General features: G+C 41.2%; 1 protein-coding gene across 2 annotated transcripts in view; it reads left to right on the forward strand.

Annotated features, from left to right (window-relative positions):
• The first annotated feature begins 711 nt into the window (after positions 1–711).
• NDFIP2 (Nedd4 family interacting protein 2) overlaps positions 712–16,400 on the forward strand; it is a 69,174-nt gene continuing 53,485 nt past the window's right edge. For both annotated transcript variants that reach the window (XM_024218253.3, XM_024218254.3), the window contains exon 1: positions 712–882. In XM_024218253.3, the coding sequence (XP_024074021.1) occupies positions 847–882 (36 nt within the window). In that variant the 5' untranslated portion in view covers positions 712–846. The remainder of the gene's footprint in view (positions 883–16,400) is intronic.

Consider the following 16,400-nt stretch of genomic DNA (forward strand, 5'->3'; position numbering starts at 1 on the left):
GTAATAAAAAATAAATATAAAGTGAGCACTGTACACTTTTTATTCTGTGTTGAATTGAAATACTGGTAATTATATTTGAAAATGTAGAAAACATCCAAAAATATTTAAATAAATGGTATTTTATTATTGTTTAACAGTGCAGTTAATCACGATTATTTTTTTAATTGCTTGACAGCCCTACAAAAGAGTTAGAAAAAATGTCAAAAGTGAAGTTCAGATACAATTTTCAAAACATCAATTTAAAACTCCTCTTCTGTTTTTTTTATTATTATTATTATTATTATTTTTAAAAGCAGACATCCCAGAAGAATCCTACGCTGGGGTAAGATGTAAAAGTTAAAATGTCTGGAACAGGGCTTTCTTTTAGAGAAGTTAAGGGAAAGAAATCAGTCCTACAATGGGAGCTGGCCTGGGGCCCAGTGGGGTGTGTGCGTAAGGGGGCGCCCAGGGGCGTGTAAGGGACTGGGAAGGGCACAGGGGGCTTGTGAGGGGCCCGCCGGGTACAGGGGTGTGAGGTGCACAGGTGTGTTGGTGTGTAACACGGGCTGGGCCCCGACGTGCACCCCCCCGCTTTATTATGTACGTCACGGGCGACGCCCTCACCTTCGTGCTCCTCCGCAGGGAAGTGGCTGGCGCGCCCCACCCCCGGGAGGCGGGTCCGAGTCCGGGGCGGGCGGTGACGGAGCGAGGAGGCCGGCTCCGGTTCAGAGGCAGCCGCATCCGGTGGGGAAAGGCAGGGCCCAGCCGCTGAAGCAGGGCGGTAGCCGCGAGGGGAGAACGAGCCAGCGAGCGGGCGCGGAGGAGCCGGGGTTGGGCCGCGCCACTGTCTGTCCGCGGGCGGCCGGGATGGATCACCACCAGCCCGCCAGCCGCTACCAAGTGGTGAGTGGCCGGGCCGGCTCCTTCCGCCGCGCGGGGATCCCCGCTGCGGCCCAGGCGGCTCTGCGGAGCCGGCGCGGGGGGAGCTCACCGCGGCCACTTCCCCGGCTGCGGGGCCTGTGGCCGGAGCCGGGGAGCTCGGATCCCGCCCGAGCCTCTCTGCCCCGGGTGTGGAGGGACGTGGAGCTTCCGCCCCATGGCTGTCACGGAGGAGCCGGCCTGGGTCAGTCTCGTTGCTGTGTTGTTTTGCTGCCGGGACGCTGACGCGGGAGGGGAGCCGGGGAGCCCGGCTTGTTGTGGTGGCTGTATCGGGGTCAGGGGTGGTTACTTCACAGCTTCCGCGAGGGTGGGACGCTTGGAGGCCTTAGCGAAATGGCTCCGCAGCGCTTAACCTTGATCCCCTCTCGTGCCCCGGCGGCCGAGTGCCTGGCACGTAGGTCGTCCTCGCCCAACCCTCCTCCTGGCCCCTGAACAGCCTGATTTTTGGAGAGTTGTGGGGGAAGGGGAGGGTGGCTTCAGCGCTTCTGAAAGTTAAATCACAGACCAATGTCTCCAATCATTGCTCGACAAAGATTTATCCAAAGGAGTGAATCTTAAATTAATGACTTATTTTTACATCTGCCCGGCATTGAAAACATGGAAGGGAAAGGAAAAGGGGCAGGGGAATTTCCCCAGTCCGGCCTTCCTTCCTTCATATGTGGGCTGGAGTGAATCTGTGTTTCTTTTCTTAAATCCTTTTCTGGGCAATCTGTAGTTACCTGGTTTGGGGATATAATTTGTTGTATATAGTCTCATTGGGAGAACTATTCTCCAGATTTTCAAAGAATCACGTTCAGTTGCTTCTAGATTAAATATACCTTTCTCACTGTGTTGTTTTTCCCTTCCCCAAAACAGTACATTGTCAGTGGTGACACTCCATCCTGAATTGATTGTATTGTGTCTAGTCCCAGTACTTATATTTAACATCACATACGCTACGTTTGTAAAATGTAGGCTCAGCAATAGTCGCAAGAGTGAGTAAGAGCAAGCCTGAAGTTTTAGCCTTACCCAATAACTTCCTTATTTTTTGTGGCTTTTAATCATATTTTTAAAGGACCATAATGTTAAAAAAGGTTAATTTGTTTGATGAGTCATAATTATATTTTATTAATATTAATTGTAACTAACTCACTTGTTGTCCAAACTCAGAAGTAAATAATGAAAACAAACTAGTCAGTTTCACTTAAATTTAGTCAATTTCCTAGTCTTTCTGGAGCTCAGAACCTATTTGGATGTAAACATTTCTGCTGCATTGTTTGCAATTCAAAATAAATGTAGGTATTTGTGTTGAGATAACTTTTTTAGAATCCTAAAAAACTATTTGTTCAGAACCCACAATGGGGTAGTTGTTAACTCTCCCTTTGATAGATGGGGTGTCTTTCACGTGTTACTTGAGTGCTTAAACTGGGGACAGTGCTGGATCCCCATCTGCTCTTGAATAATCATACTGCAGCAGTGTCCTGGAACGTTTTTACCATCTGTACTTTGCCAGTAGTCTGTTTCTTTCTGACATAGCCCTTGCTTCTGTGATTGATGCCTTTGTCACATCGAGATTGGATTATTGCAGTGTATTCCATGGCTACACCTTAAATCATTCTAAAGAATTTGAAATGGCCCAAATTATGGCAGCCTGCTTGCTTAAATACACTGCAACCAAGAGGCAACTACGTTAACAATGCTCTTTGATTTGCACTGGCTGCCTCTTGGTTTTCAGGTGGAATTCAAGGTTTTATCTTTGACCTATAGAACATTAAACTCTTTTGGAACTGCCTACCTGAGAAACTCTCTCTCTTTGCTGTATTACTAAAGTTGCAATGCATATGAGGAGAGATTAAAAAGACTGGGACTATTCTTCTTGGAAAAGAAAGGACTAAGGGGGGGTATATCATAGAGGTCTAAAATCACGAATGGTGTGGAAAAAGTGAATAATGAAGTGTTAGTTACCCCTCCATGTAACATAAGAACCAGGGATTACCCAGTGAAACTAACAGACAGCAGGTTTAAAACAAACAAAAGGAAGTCTTTACACAATGCACGGTCAACCTGTGGAACTTGTTGCCAGGGGATGTCGTGAAGGCCAAAACTATAACTGGATTAAAAAAAGAATTACATGAGTTCATGGAGGATAGGTCCATCAATGGCTATTAGCCAAGATGGTCGGGGGGCAATATCCTGCTCTGAATGTCCCTAAGCCTTTGATGCTGGGACTGGATGTTGGGTTGGATCACTTGATGATTGCCCTATTGTGTCAAAGGGAATTAATTGGTCTAGCATGGGCCACTGTCAGAAGACCGGCTACTTGACTAAATGGACCTTTGGTTTGACCCACTATGGCCTTTTTTTATATTCAACAAAGGCCTTGCATTTTGATCCACCTAGTTATAAAAAGGGGAGAGGGCTGCTGGTAGAGAGTTCTTCATATTGGCACCTTCCTTCTGAAATACCCCATTGCTCCAAGGTCTGAAACAACCTTCTTGGCATACTGTAAAGCCCATCTGAGCAGAATTGGCAGAGGGCGGAAGTTGTTGAAAGTGTAATTCGTATGGTAGGAGTTTGAAGTTGTATTAAGCCAGAGTGACATCGTTCTCCCACTACGAGAAAGGGACCAAGTTACCTTCTCCGTTGGATCATATGAATTGGTACCATAAACTCGCTGAACATTAAATATCACCAAATGAGGGTCAATCCATCCTCATCATCATATCCACTCATTATACCCCACACCCGAACATAGCCACTCTATGAACTTCATACCCTCATATCTCAATACCTGTACTTTGACCCATCAACCTTTTACCCCCAATCGGGGATATTGCAGATTATGTATTCCTTATGCCACCTGATCTTAAACCAAACTTTGCACCCTCGATAATCTGTACGTTATTCCCTGATAACCAGAAACTTCTATGCTCAAACTCTGTTCACTTTTTTTTAACATCATCTTAATAAAATTTTTAATTCATTTGATTGATGTGTGTATGATGGAAGGAAGAAGCATTAGTCAGCTTGTTTTGCATGTCCTTTTGTTTTTTAAATATGAATAAAGTGCCCAGATTTTTGGATGAGTGCCCTTTTGGGTGGAGTTCCTAGAAGTGAACTTGAAATAAACGCAAGACGTAGTTCAAATAGCTCACCACATAAATTACCTGAAAATGACTACATAAAGGTTAATGTAAATGAATTTTGTAATTATAGCAATATTTGCTATTAACTTCATTCAACTTTTTTACATTAAAATAGTGTGCACTGAACTTGGATTAGGTCACAGTGAGACTAACATGCTTAACTTGCAGTATATGCCAACAAGAGCTCATTTTGAAAGGTCTATTGTATCATAGGAAGGACCATGACTGTTTCAGTCATATTTTATCCTGTCCATCAGCATGCAGACCTGACACTATCAACTGGATTCTCATACAATTGTGTACATACTGTAATGGCTCCAAAGGGTGGAAGAACCAAAACTGTTTTAGATTCACTGTACAATATTAGCACCTTGCCATGACAGCACATAATCTTATTTTGAAGATGGTAATAGGCATTTCTAATACTTGGTTTTGTGAGCCTCCCACTCCCTATTGCTAAGCTCATTAAATCCAACCAGTACCATAACTGCATTGTGTGTATCTTTTTTTCTGGTATGATAATAGCAAATATGGATTTCTTTTCTTTTCTCCCTCTCCAGCTCTTTGAGCTGTTTTCTCCCCAACCTTTCCTCTTGCTGTGACTCCAGGATATCTTTTCTGGTAAATACATCAGGATGATGAATTAATTCTCCTACTATTGTTGACTGAATAATTAATACTTTTATGGCTTTTGAGGAAGTAGATCATCAACTTCCGGTAAAAAGTTTTTCAAAAAGATCATGTTTGTTCAGTTTAATGAACATTACGTTAAAATTTTAACTCAACACACACTGTTCTGCGTAAGAACTTTGACTCCAACATTTCCTTGCTTTATTTCTTTGACAGAATTTATTGAAGATTCAAAATATTAAAAGAACAAAACTTTCTCTACCATTTTTGGATAAAAATTCAAATATATTTTTAAAATGTTAAATTGCAGTGTTTTAATGGTTGTATTTGCAAATACATCAGGGGAGGGGGAGAGTTGCAAACTAAGACCCATAAGTAGATCAGAGTGTTATGTAACTTTCTCTCTCCTAGGACATGTGTGATTGGTAATGCTCTCTATACCTCCTTTTCTGTTGCACTTCTGCTGTGCTGTGAACAACTGGGTAGAATTTTGTCATCCTCATCCTATGGGGATATGACCTCAGCCAATTGTCACCCTTTTTTCATACTTTCTTCCTTTTTCCCTCAGTAACTTGTAAACTGAAGTCTTATTAGTTCAAGTGCTTTACAATTCGAAAATCTCATGAACGTGAACAGTGCTGCTATGCCCTTTCCTGTTTCGCCCCTTTGTCTCCTTTTTCCTGCTCGGTTCATTGTCAGGTAATTGAAGGGAGACACAATTCCACTAGGGTTGATAACAGCAGAGAGAAATTTCTTCAGTAATCAGTTTTCCCAAAACTTCTTATTTGTATGCTCGTTTTCTTCCTTAATTTGGATAGTATTATTCTGGTGTCTAATTGTTTTAATTTTTTTATTCAAGCATGTCTGCAGAAAAATCTGTTTTTATTATTTATTTATTTATTTATTTATTTAAATTGATATGTTGGTCCCTATTGGAGTAGAACAGTAGCAATAGAGTAGTTAACTGCAAATATATAGAAGCTAGGGCTGTCAAGCAATTAAAAAAATTAATTGCCATTAATCGTGCAATTAAAAAAAAATTAATGGCGCGATTAAACCATAATAGAATACCATTTAAATATTTTTGGATGTTTTCTACGTTTTTCAAATATATTGATTTCAATTACAACACAGAATACTAAGTGTACAGTGCTCACTTTATATTTTTTTGATTGCAAGTATTTTCACCTTAAAAAAACTAAAGAAATAGTATATTTCAATTCACCTAATTCAGGTACTGTAGTGCAATCTCTTTATCATGAAAGTTGAACTTACAAATGTCGAATTATATTAAAAAAAAAATGCACTCAAAAATAAAACAATGTGAAACTTTAGAGCCTCCAAGTCCACTCAGTCCTACTTCTTGTTCAGCCAATCGCTCAGACAAACAAGTTTGTTTACATTTGCAGGAGATAATGTTGCCCGCTTCTTGTTTACAATGTCACCTGAAAGTGAGAACAGGCATTCTCATGGCACAGTTGTAGCTGGCGTCGCCAGGTATTTGCTTGCCAGGTGCGCTAAAGATTCATATGTCCTTTCACGCTTCAACCACCATTCCAGGGGACATGCATCCATGCTGATGACAGGTTCTGCTCGATAACAATCCAAAGCAGTGCAGACTGTCGCATGTTCGTTTTCATTATCTGAGTCAGATGCCACCAGTAGAAGGTTGATTTTTCTTTTTTGGTGTTTTGGGTTCTGTAGTTTCCATATCGGACTGTTGGTCTTTTAAGACTTCTGAAATCATGCTCCACTCCTCGTCTCTCTCAGATTTTGGAAGGTACTTCAGGTTCTTAAACCTTGGGTTGAGTGCTGTAGCTATCTTTAGAAATTTCACATTGGTACCTTCTTTGTGTTTTGTGAAATCTGCAGTGAAAATGTTCTTAAAACGAACAACATGTGCTGGGTCATCATCCAAGACTGCTATAACATGAAATATATGGCAAAATGCGAGTAAAACAGAGCAGGAGATGTACAATTCTCCCCCCAGGAGTTCAGTCACAAATTTTAATTAATGCATTATTTTTTTTAATGAGCATCATCAGCATGGAAGCATGTCCTCAGGAATGGTGGCTGAAGCATGAAGGGACATATAAATCTTTAGCACATCTGGCAAGTAAATACCTGGTGATGCCAGCTACAACAGTGCCATGAAACGCCTGTTCTCACTTTCAGGTGACGTAAATAAGAAGAGGGCAGGATTATCTCCTGTAAATGTAAACAAACTTGTTTATCTTAGTGATTGGCTGAACAAGAAGTAGGACTGAGTAAACCAGTAGGCTCTGAAGTTTTACATTATTTTGTTTTTGAGTGTAGTTATGTGACCAAAAACAATCAATATTTGTAAGTTGAATTTTTCATGACCAAGAGATTGCACTATAGTACTTGTATGAGGTGAATTGAAAAATACTATCTCATTGATCCTCTATACAGTGCAAATATTTGTAATAAAAATAATCTATACTTTGATTTCAGTTACAACACACAATACAATATATATGAAAATGTAGAAAAACATCCACATTATTTAATAAATTTCAATTGGTTTTCTGTTTAACAGTGCAATTAAACTGCGATTAATCGACAGCCCTTATAGAAACTTGTAAACCATTAAGTTTTAAAGTTTGGGATAGCGTTCATGTTTGTGCCTTTCTAGGAAATATGTTGTTTTGCATTACTAATAAATTCCAGAGTAAAATTTTCAAAAGCACCTAAGTCCTATTGAAAGTCAGTGGGACACAAGTGCTTAAGTCGCTTAAGGAATCTTTAAAAATTTTACCCATAGTACTTGACTAAGGTCCTTGATTATTTTTCGGCAAGCAATGTTTTTTCTGTACTGAAGAGTTGCCATAAGATCCAGAACGACGTTATTGTGGGACCCAAGGCAAAGTAACGTGGTTCATTCTGCCTTCCTCTTCAGCTATGAGTAAATCAACCATGTTCATGTACAGTTACACACCCCCTGCCTTCCCATGAGCACCCCTCAGTTATGAGGTTCAGTGGTCCCTGATGAACATCCCTTCCCACTTGCAACACACACAGTGGAAAGCCAGGAGATGTAACCAAACAATAACCCTCTATTAGGAAGGTCCCATTTAGCTTATAAAACCTGTTGCAATCTGCCATCTCTGAGTCACATAAAACCACATATGGAAATTAGGGATGATGCTCTGGCTGCTAGGTCACGGGTGTGTGTGTGATGTCAGGCTCTAAGTACAGGATGCTATGCAGGGTGTAGGCTACCAATGATTGCTGTGTTTTACCCTAGTGGTAGACACATTCATTACTCTCTAATCAAGATAGATAAGTTATTTAGAAAATGTAAAGTCATTGTATAAATGTAAATCATTGTTCTGCAAGGTACATGTGTCTGGACCTCTTGATGTTACAGTAGAGGCAAGTGTGATTTAGAAAACCTAACACCGTACATAGTGCATTAAAAGATAAAAAATATTGTTCTTTTGCTTTACATGCGGTTATACATTGTGATGCACAGTTATTTGTGATATCAATCTAAACAAACTTTCTTTCATACTTCTTCACATGCTAAATTTTCTCAGTCATCTTTTCCATTCTGTGAAATTGTGCATTTTTCTGTATCATTACAGTATGTTCAGTGCTTGTAGGGTTTTGGTTTATAAAACATGCATCCAGTGCAAACTCTGGCTATATTTGCAACTAATTAAAGTACCACATGCTAGAAATAATAAAATACATCAAAGTCAGTTCAGCTTCTTCAGTTGTCACCATGCATGCATTCAAATTAAATTGAACCTACTCAGGAAACTTGGAAAAAGCTTTAGTCAAGTCTCCTCTTTTTTCCCTCCCTCACCCCGGCTCCCCATGGCACTGAGCCTAAAATTTGACTGACAGACAAAGATATTGGCTTTCCATTTTTATTGCTTTATGATGTATGTAGCGAGAGAGACTGAGATTGTTTACATTAGAAATTCTGATCCTGTTAATCTTGGAGAACCTTCTGATGACTGGTATCACTGAATAGATCAAACTAATTATATAACGATATTTCATTGTTTGGTTTTTTCCCCCCATTGAAGCAATTGTGATACAGTAGATACAAGGTGTTGCTGCAAACAAGCAAGAGCAATCACTGCTTATGAGCAACATTTCCTCTGGGAACACTTTTCCCTACTGTAGAGTTATTGATGCCCCCGCCCCCCCCAATAACAGCAACAGCCACTTAGGAGCAACATAGCTAAGGGGCACCATATGTTGCTACTATTGAGTGTCCGCTGTACCGAAAATTGAAGGTAGTGTTTTGCTTTTAAACATCTGTTTAAAAACAATGAAACATTGCCACATCCCAGTGACAACCTTTACTGTCTTCACTGTAATGCCTAAGACAGTCATACTGACATTTTTAATGAGTATAAATCCACTGTCCATTGAAGGTTAAAATTTTTTTCAATGCAGTGGGCTTGTGCAAGACTTTGTCCTCCTTAAGCTCCATGTTATATAGCACAGAAGAACCAATATAGTGAGATGAGCTGTACCCTCAAAGAACAGGCCTCTTGCATACTAGCTCAGTCTGGAATTTAGTACTGTACTGAAATATAGAGTAACTTTTTAAAAATGAGAAAATAAGTTGATGTAATCATGAATGGACAATACTTTCAGCTGCAAGTAAAAGCATTTTTTTTTTTGTTTTGTTTAATGTCCCGAGTAGGTACATTTTCATTTGAGTAACTTTAATCAGTTTTTTACCCTTTCATTAGTGAATGAAGGAAGATAGCTATCAGATTTCCTCTTGATATAACCTCAGATAGGGTGCTGCTGTTTTAAATCTTTTAAAAATATATATATAAACAGCAGATTCTATGTGTACATAATTTCATTTGCAGGCTAAAATTAAACTACATGTTTTTATATACGTGGTAAACTTATATTAGTTTACGTTCGTGAGGTAATACATGTCTTAGCTTGGCCATGTACACCTGACAGATCAGGCAAAATGGAGTGGTACACTTTTACTTTGACTAATCCAGTAAATTGAGCAATATAAACGAAGAAGCAAAATAAATCTGAGTTCCTCCACTGTTCTGGGTTTCTCACCTTCATGTTCCCCAAACTTTATTGTGAAGTGCAAGTGCTCATTGACCTCCAGTTCCTTTTTGAATTGCTGATCTGTTCATTAACAAGCCAATGTATGCCTTGGGTCATTGTGAAAGATAAGGTCAACTACTTTCTTATGTTTGCATCATACCTTATTTTTGGTATTATCGTAGCGCCTAGAAATCCCAGTCATGGACCAGTATCCCTTGTGCTAGATGTACAAATGCAGAACAAAAAGACAGTTCCTGCCCCAAACAGCTTACAGTCTAATATGTCACAGTCAGGTCTGAATGCACCTAAAAGAGTAACGCCAGTGAATAATTGTCAAAGGCTTGAATTATTCTTCTTCCAAATTATTTTCTGGTGATTAAGAATTCTTAATACTGACTGGCAAACCCGTCGGCTAAAAATGGTAAAGTGTAACATTGTGACATAGCATATATTTTCTCAATTATTAGTATTTTTTCAAAGGTAATGGTTCTATGCAGGGTGGATTTGATTGAAATCAAATTGATTTAAATCATGATTGAAATCACTAGTCAGGAAGACTCGATTTAATCATGGATTTCTGCATAAAAGTGCATTCTTGATGGTTGTTATAACCTTAATACATATTCTTCACAACTCACAGATGTAGGTTTCATTTTTAGAAGGTACACACTATATATTTTTTAAGTGATTTATTTTGAAAACTTTTCAGATTAGTTTTACAGCTATATCAGAAAATGAATGATTGTTTGGTTGTTTCATTTACCAAAGGAAATTGAAGCAGATTTTATGAAGTCCTTGGGAGGTAAACTAGCTCCAATTCAACAGGTTAATTTTTAATATTTGGAGGATTTTCTTGTCCTGCTGTATTAGGAGGCGAACATCACCAGACAGACATTTAAATTGTTTTATTTAACTGAAACAACAACGTTATGTATTCTGGATTTTTTTTCTTCAACAGCAAACATAATATTTTAACAAAACAAGCATATGAATTTTTTTTAATTTAGTTAAACATTCAAGTTTAACAAAAACAAACCTGATTTTAAAATTGTTAATTAAGGTACTGAAGTCCCAAGCTGGCAGGGAAAACGGGCTCAGAGGTAGTCTCAGCACATCAGATGGCAGTCCCAAGGGGGTCTCTGTGACCCAGCCGTCAGTCTCACTCAGTTCCTTCCAAATTTCAACAGTGTCAGCAATAAAACAGCTATTTCCCTGCATTTTGTTCAAGGCTACAGAAATAGGCTTCAGGGTACTCAGCATGTGTTCAACATTTCTCTTAAGCCCAATGTTGAGAACTTTGGCTGTGACAGTGCCATCTACAGTAACTCTCCACTTAACGTCCTCTCACTTAATGTTGTTTCGATCTTATGTCCCTGCTCAATTATAGAACATGCTCCATTTAAAGTTGTGCAATGCTTTGCTATAACAGTTTGGCTGCCTGCTTTGTCCTCAGTTGGCAGCCCACCTATCAGCTCCCCTATGCCCCCCCCGTGCCTCCCACCCGCTGGCACACCCCGCGAATCAGCCCCTTACCCCTCTTCCCCCCGCCTCCTGCCCGCAGCAATCAACTGGCTTGCGGTGTTCAGGAGGCAGGGGGAAGAAGCAGGACTCGGCATGGAGGCTCCCCCTGCCTCCCGAACGCCGCAAGCCAGCTAATTGCCATGGGCAGGAGGGAGTGGGCAGGAGCGAGGACTCGGCGCACCTCCCCCCTGCCCACAGCAGTCAGCTGGCTTGCAGCATTCAGGAGGGAGGGGGAGGATTGTGTGCAGAGTAAAGGGGGGGAGGGGAAGAAGAGGCGGGTTAAGGGTGGGGGTTTGGGGGAAGGGGTGGCGTGGGCGGGCCGAGGGTTGAGGTCCCCCCCCCACGTCCCTGGTGCTTGCAGAGTAGGGGAAGCTGCGCAACGTGCTTCTCCTAGCTTACAGCACCTTCAGCCTCCTTGCCTGCCTCATTGTCTCCAGTGCCAGTGGGCTGTGCCTGTGTGGGGTAAGGCGGGGGCACCTCCCAACTATAGTACTGTACTGTATGGCCAAAAAAAAAAAAATTCCCTGGAACAAAACCCTCCCATTTACTTTCATTCTTATGGGGAAATTGGATTCTCTTAACATAGTTTCAGTTAGTCACATTTTTCAGGAACATAACTACAATGTTAAGTGAGGAGTTACTGTGTTTGTTGATTTTGTTAACAAACTGTCATCAGATTAGGCCCAACACTCTGCCCCAGCTATGATCCCCGTCCTGCCCTCCGAACCCCTCGGTCCCAGCCTGAAGCACCCTCCTGCACCCCCAACTCATCCCCAGCCCCACCCTAGAACCAACACCCCCAGCCAAAGCTCTCACCCCTTCCTGCACCCTAACCCCCAATTCCATGAGCATTCATAGCCCACCATACAATTTCCATACCCAGATGTGCCCCTTGGGCCAAAAAGTTTGCCCACCTCTGCTCTAGACCTTTTGCACACTACTCAATTTCTCTTTCATATACTTTATCCAGCAATTTGCCTGTGACATATGCTCTGTTGCGTGGGACTGTATCCTGGTCTTAATGACTGAACCATGTTAATGAAGTGTAGGTTTTCAATCATACGGAAAGGAGAGTGTGTTGCATAAACAAACTGGGCAATTTTTCCATCAATTACCTCTTTTTTGTAATCTGGTTCTTATCACAAACTTCTATATGATGGTGGGAGTGTTTTGGGTTTTTTTGCTACAGGTGATATACTGTGGCTATGTGACATACATGATGTGACTGAAATGCTATCATTGGCAGATAACTCTGAAACTATAGAAAATGATGGTGATCTTGAAAGTGGATAGTCTTCAAAATCCTGTATGTTGAGGCTGGATTCTCCTAAACAAAATAAGTCAATGCAGTTATTTAATTATTATTACCGTACTGCTCATTTAGTATTACTCATTGCATTCACTGACACTCAGTATTACTTTAAAGGTGAAATTGTAAAAGGAAGATCTGCCTATTTCAGCTATTTATTTTTTATCACAACTGCATCTAAAATGATAGTACTATAGAGTAACAACTATATTTTTTGCTCAAACATGAGAATTCAAGAATAGTCCAGAAGGAAGATAGGCAGTCCTTAAGAAAGAAGTATGAAATAAAAAAGTTTACCAACCTGGAGATCCTGCATGTTCAGACATGTTCCTCTCATCATCTTCAACCCAGCTTCCTCCTGAGCATGTTATCTCTGGAGAGACAAATCCACAGTCTGAGAACTGCAAAACTAAGTATCTCTGACGGTATCTTCTAGACCAGTGGTTCTCAAAGCCGGTCCGCCGCTTGTTCAGGGAAAGCCTCTGGCAGGCCGGGCCGGTTTGTTTACCTGCCACGTCCGCAGGTTCGGCCGATCGTGGCTCCCACTGGCCGCGGTTCTCCGCTCCAGGCCAATGGGGGCTGCGGGAAGCGTCGCGAGCCGAGGGATATGCTGCCGCCCTTCCCGCAGCCCCCATTGGCCGTGAACAAGCGGCGAACTGGTTTTGAGAACCACAGTTCTAGACTGAGCACTGAGTCACATTGGGTAGATAGAAAGATTAACCTAAATCTTCTATAAAGAAGCCCCTGGAACCCCATACGGTTGGGTCCCTAATCCATGAACTACTGGAACTCATTTACAAAACTTTTCTTAGACATTGTTGTCAGATGCTACCGGTGTGGTGCTCTGCTTTCTCCTATGTTGATATCGCTTGGCTGTATGCGTGTGTTCCCTCTGTGTGCTGCCCCAGCTTTGCGCAAATAGCTGACACAGCACACCCGAAGAGAACCCCCAATAACCACAGAGTCTAGTAAGATGCAAAGTCATGTCGACTAGGTTTATTGCGACCTTGGACACAATTGCAGTTCCCTGTAGGTTTCTTAGCCTAACTCAGGGCATACTACGAGAAAGTGCCTCTTGGCAAGGACCCGGCTCAGTGGCGGGACTTTCCACTGCCCCCGTGGCCGGACAAAGACACCACCCCAGGGATACATTCTTATACACAGGTACAAACAAGTTACACATCACTCCTGACGTATTGAGGTGCAACCCCTCTACGTAGCAAGGTACAACCCCTCTATGTAGTAAGGTGCCGCCTCTCACCTTGTACATGTTGGTTCGATCAAAACAAATCTATCCATCATTTTACCCTTTTGCCCCTGTCGTTGGGATGGGTCGGCCTGTTCCATGTTATCTGTGGAATGTTCCGGTATAGTGTATGTTCTGTTATCTGGTGTCCAGTACCTTTTAGGTATGTCTCTTTTTGCAGCATCAGCCCTTTCCTTGCCAGTGTCTGTGAGCAGGGCCTGCCTCTGGCTCACAGCTTAACTGCTTTATGTTAGCAAAGTCTTGACCATTACTTTAGTTCAGGCCTTAGGCCTCATACCAGGCCTCTGATACCAAGGTTTATATCTCAGGGCCTCCTCTTATTACAGACATTATGTGAATATATTGTCTCATACTATAGAATTAGAGTTTATAATCCCTATTCCATGATGATCTCTTTGAGCTATAATGCATCTTTGTTTTTTTCCCTCAAAAAATCCGATTTTTTTTTTTAAACCATTGATTTTTATTCGCCCTGGTTCTATGCATTTTTTCACTCATTACTTGTTTTCTGGGTAAGTAATACCATTTTTGCTCTGGTAATTGTGATTGTCTCAGTGTTTGAGGGGGAAAAAATATCCCCTTACTCAGCCTGTACTTGAAAGTTGTTAGTATATTTATATAAACACTTAGAAGTTATTTTCTCCTGTGGGCTTTCCGAGATGTCACATCTTCTCAGTTGTAAGAACTGTAAAGGACTATCATAAGTTTGTCATCTTCAGTGCTTAAAACAAATTTAATTTCTTTTATCATCTTATTAGTAAGATGGGTTAATTAAGGTAATGTAACATTTTTATTACTGGCTCATTTTATTATACTTTTATTTTTAACTCCTTTAATAGAAATTTACATTACAAGTATCAACTAATTGTGTGTCAAAGCAAAGAATCTTATACACAGAGCATGTAATGACACCTACGGTTAAGGTTGCACTGGCTTTTCCATTTTTAGCTGCTTAAACTTTGTCACTATTCTACCCTTGGGGCTAAAATTTAGCAGATATGTTCTTATCCCTGGGGTGTGTGTGTTGTTTATGTAAAATCAGATGTTTTTGATGGTGAAAAATTATTTTCCCATTTTAAAAAACCAACAATATTTTTACACCAGCTTTAGGTGATAGATTTGAAATTTGGCTAGGTTGTGGCGGAACCTTTTGAATCATCTGCGGCACCTCATCACAACCTGCACTTAGTGTGAAGCAGTCTTGTCTCTGTCTGCTGTGGATCAGCTCGCTGAAACCACCAGCCTCTGGCAGCACAAAGCGCTACTTTCCGGGCTCACTCTTTCCGTACTGGTAGCGATAGACACACACCAAGCCCCGTGTTGTCAGAGCATTCCATACAGCGTCCAGTCCCTTATCCCCTGAACACTCACAGAATTACCAGGCCTGCTATTCTCAAAGTAACACTATACACCAGCTTGTAAGATTCACCCCATGACCAGCACTTTGCTTACCACTACAGCACTTAGGTATATTTGTTTTGTTAATATCACACAGTTCTCTTCCTTGTTTTCAACGATGCCTGGTTGAGACCCCTTTTTCATGAAGCAAAAGTACTGTCATCCTCCCCCTCTTACCCCCCTCGAGTGAAGGGTGCCAGCGTGTTGTCTTGCCTCCAAATAGTAAAGCAAACCTTTGGAGTGCACCCACCAGGTAGGATTTTCTCCCCCTGCTGTGTTTTTTCTTTTCTTCCTGTTTGATTCTTTTTGAAGTCTCCACAATTCTTCATTTGCATTCAGTTAAGGTTTGTGATGCGAGACCTGTTGTGAATCAGTCAATATTCAGTTTGCATGGACATTTCTTGTCTGATAGAACCTGTTTGGCACCTTTGCTGGTGACTAATACCTTAAAACAGACTTTAAGGTCACATTTTCAGTGTATATATACATAATTCCTTACATAGTATTTGTACATACATTTCACAATAATATGAATAACAGTGACCCACTGAATTTCATTTGAGACTTCACATGGTATTCTTTGGTGAACCTGAATGTACATACCAAAATCAGAAGATTGCTGTAACCCCCTTGCCAGTTGTTAGTGAGGTTCTTGGGACATGTGTACATGTGCAGAGCCAACCATAGGAAGTTCATGGGCAGAGCTGTGCTTTTCTCTGTGCTGAGTGAAAGGAGCACCACTAGTATTGAGACTTGCGTTCATGCCTTGGAGAGAGAGAGCATTGAGAGAACAAATCTAGGGAAAATGATTCTGCACAGCTACTTTCCCCACCAAAATGGCGTGGGGGTAAGAAACTGCAATTGCAGCAGTATAAGGAAAGGTGTTCTCCTGGCTCAGAGCCTAGAACATGAGTTACAAACGTAACTGGGTTTCATAAGGCTGAATGCTCACAGCCCATATTTAGCAAGGCCTCACACCTCGAAGACAAATATAATGTGATCTACGCTTTGCAGATGAATAACTGAGGATAGAGGTGGCCCAAGGTTAAAGGAAGTTTTGGGGAGAATTGAGACTACACCCAGGGTTTCTGATGTGGTAGATCCAAGTCTGCTCCATTATGCCCTAATACCTCAAACAAAAAAGTATTGCATCTCTGTGCTTGGCCTT

This window comes from Terrapene carolina, unplaced genomic scaffold, assembly GCF_002925995.2.
Source record: "Terrapene carolina triunguis isolate 2854851 unplaced genomic scaffold, T_m_triunguis-2.0 Scaffold21, whole genome shotgun sequence".
Taxonomy (NCBI): domain Eukaryota; kingdom Metazoa; phylum Chordata; order Testudines; family Emydidae; genus Terrapene; species Terrapene triunguis.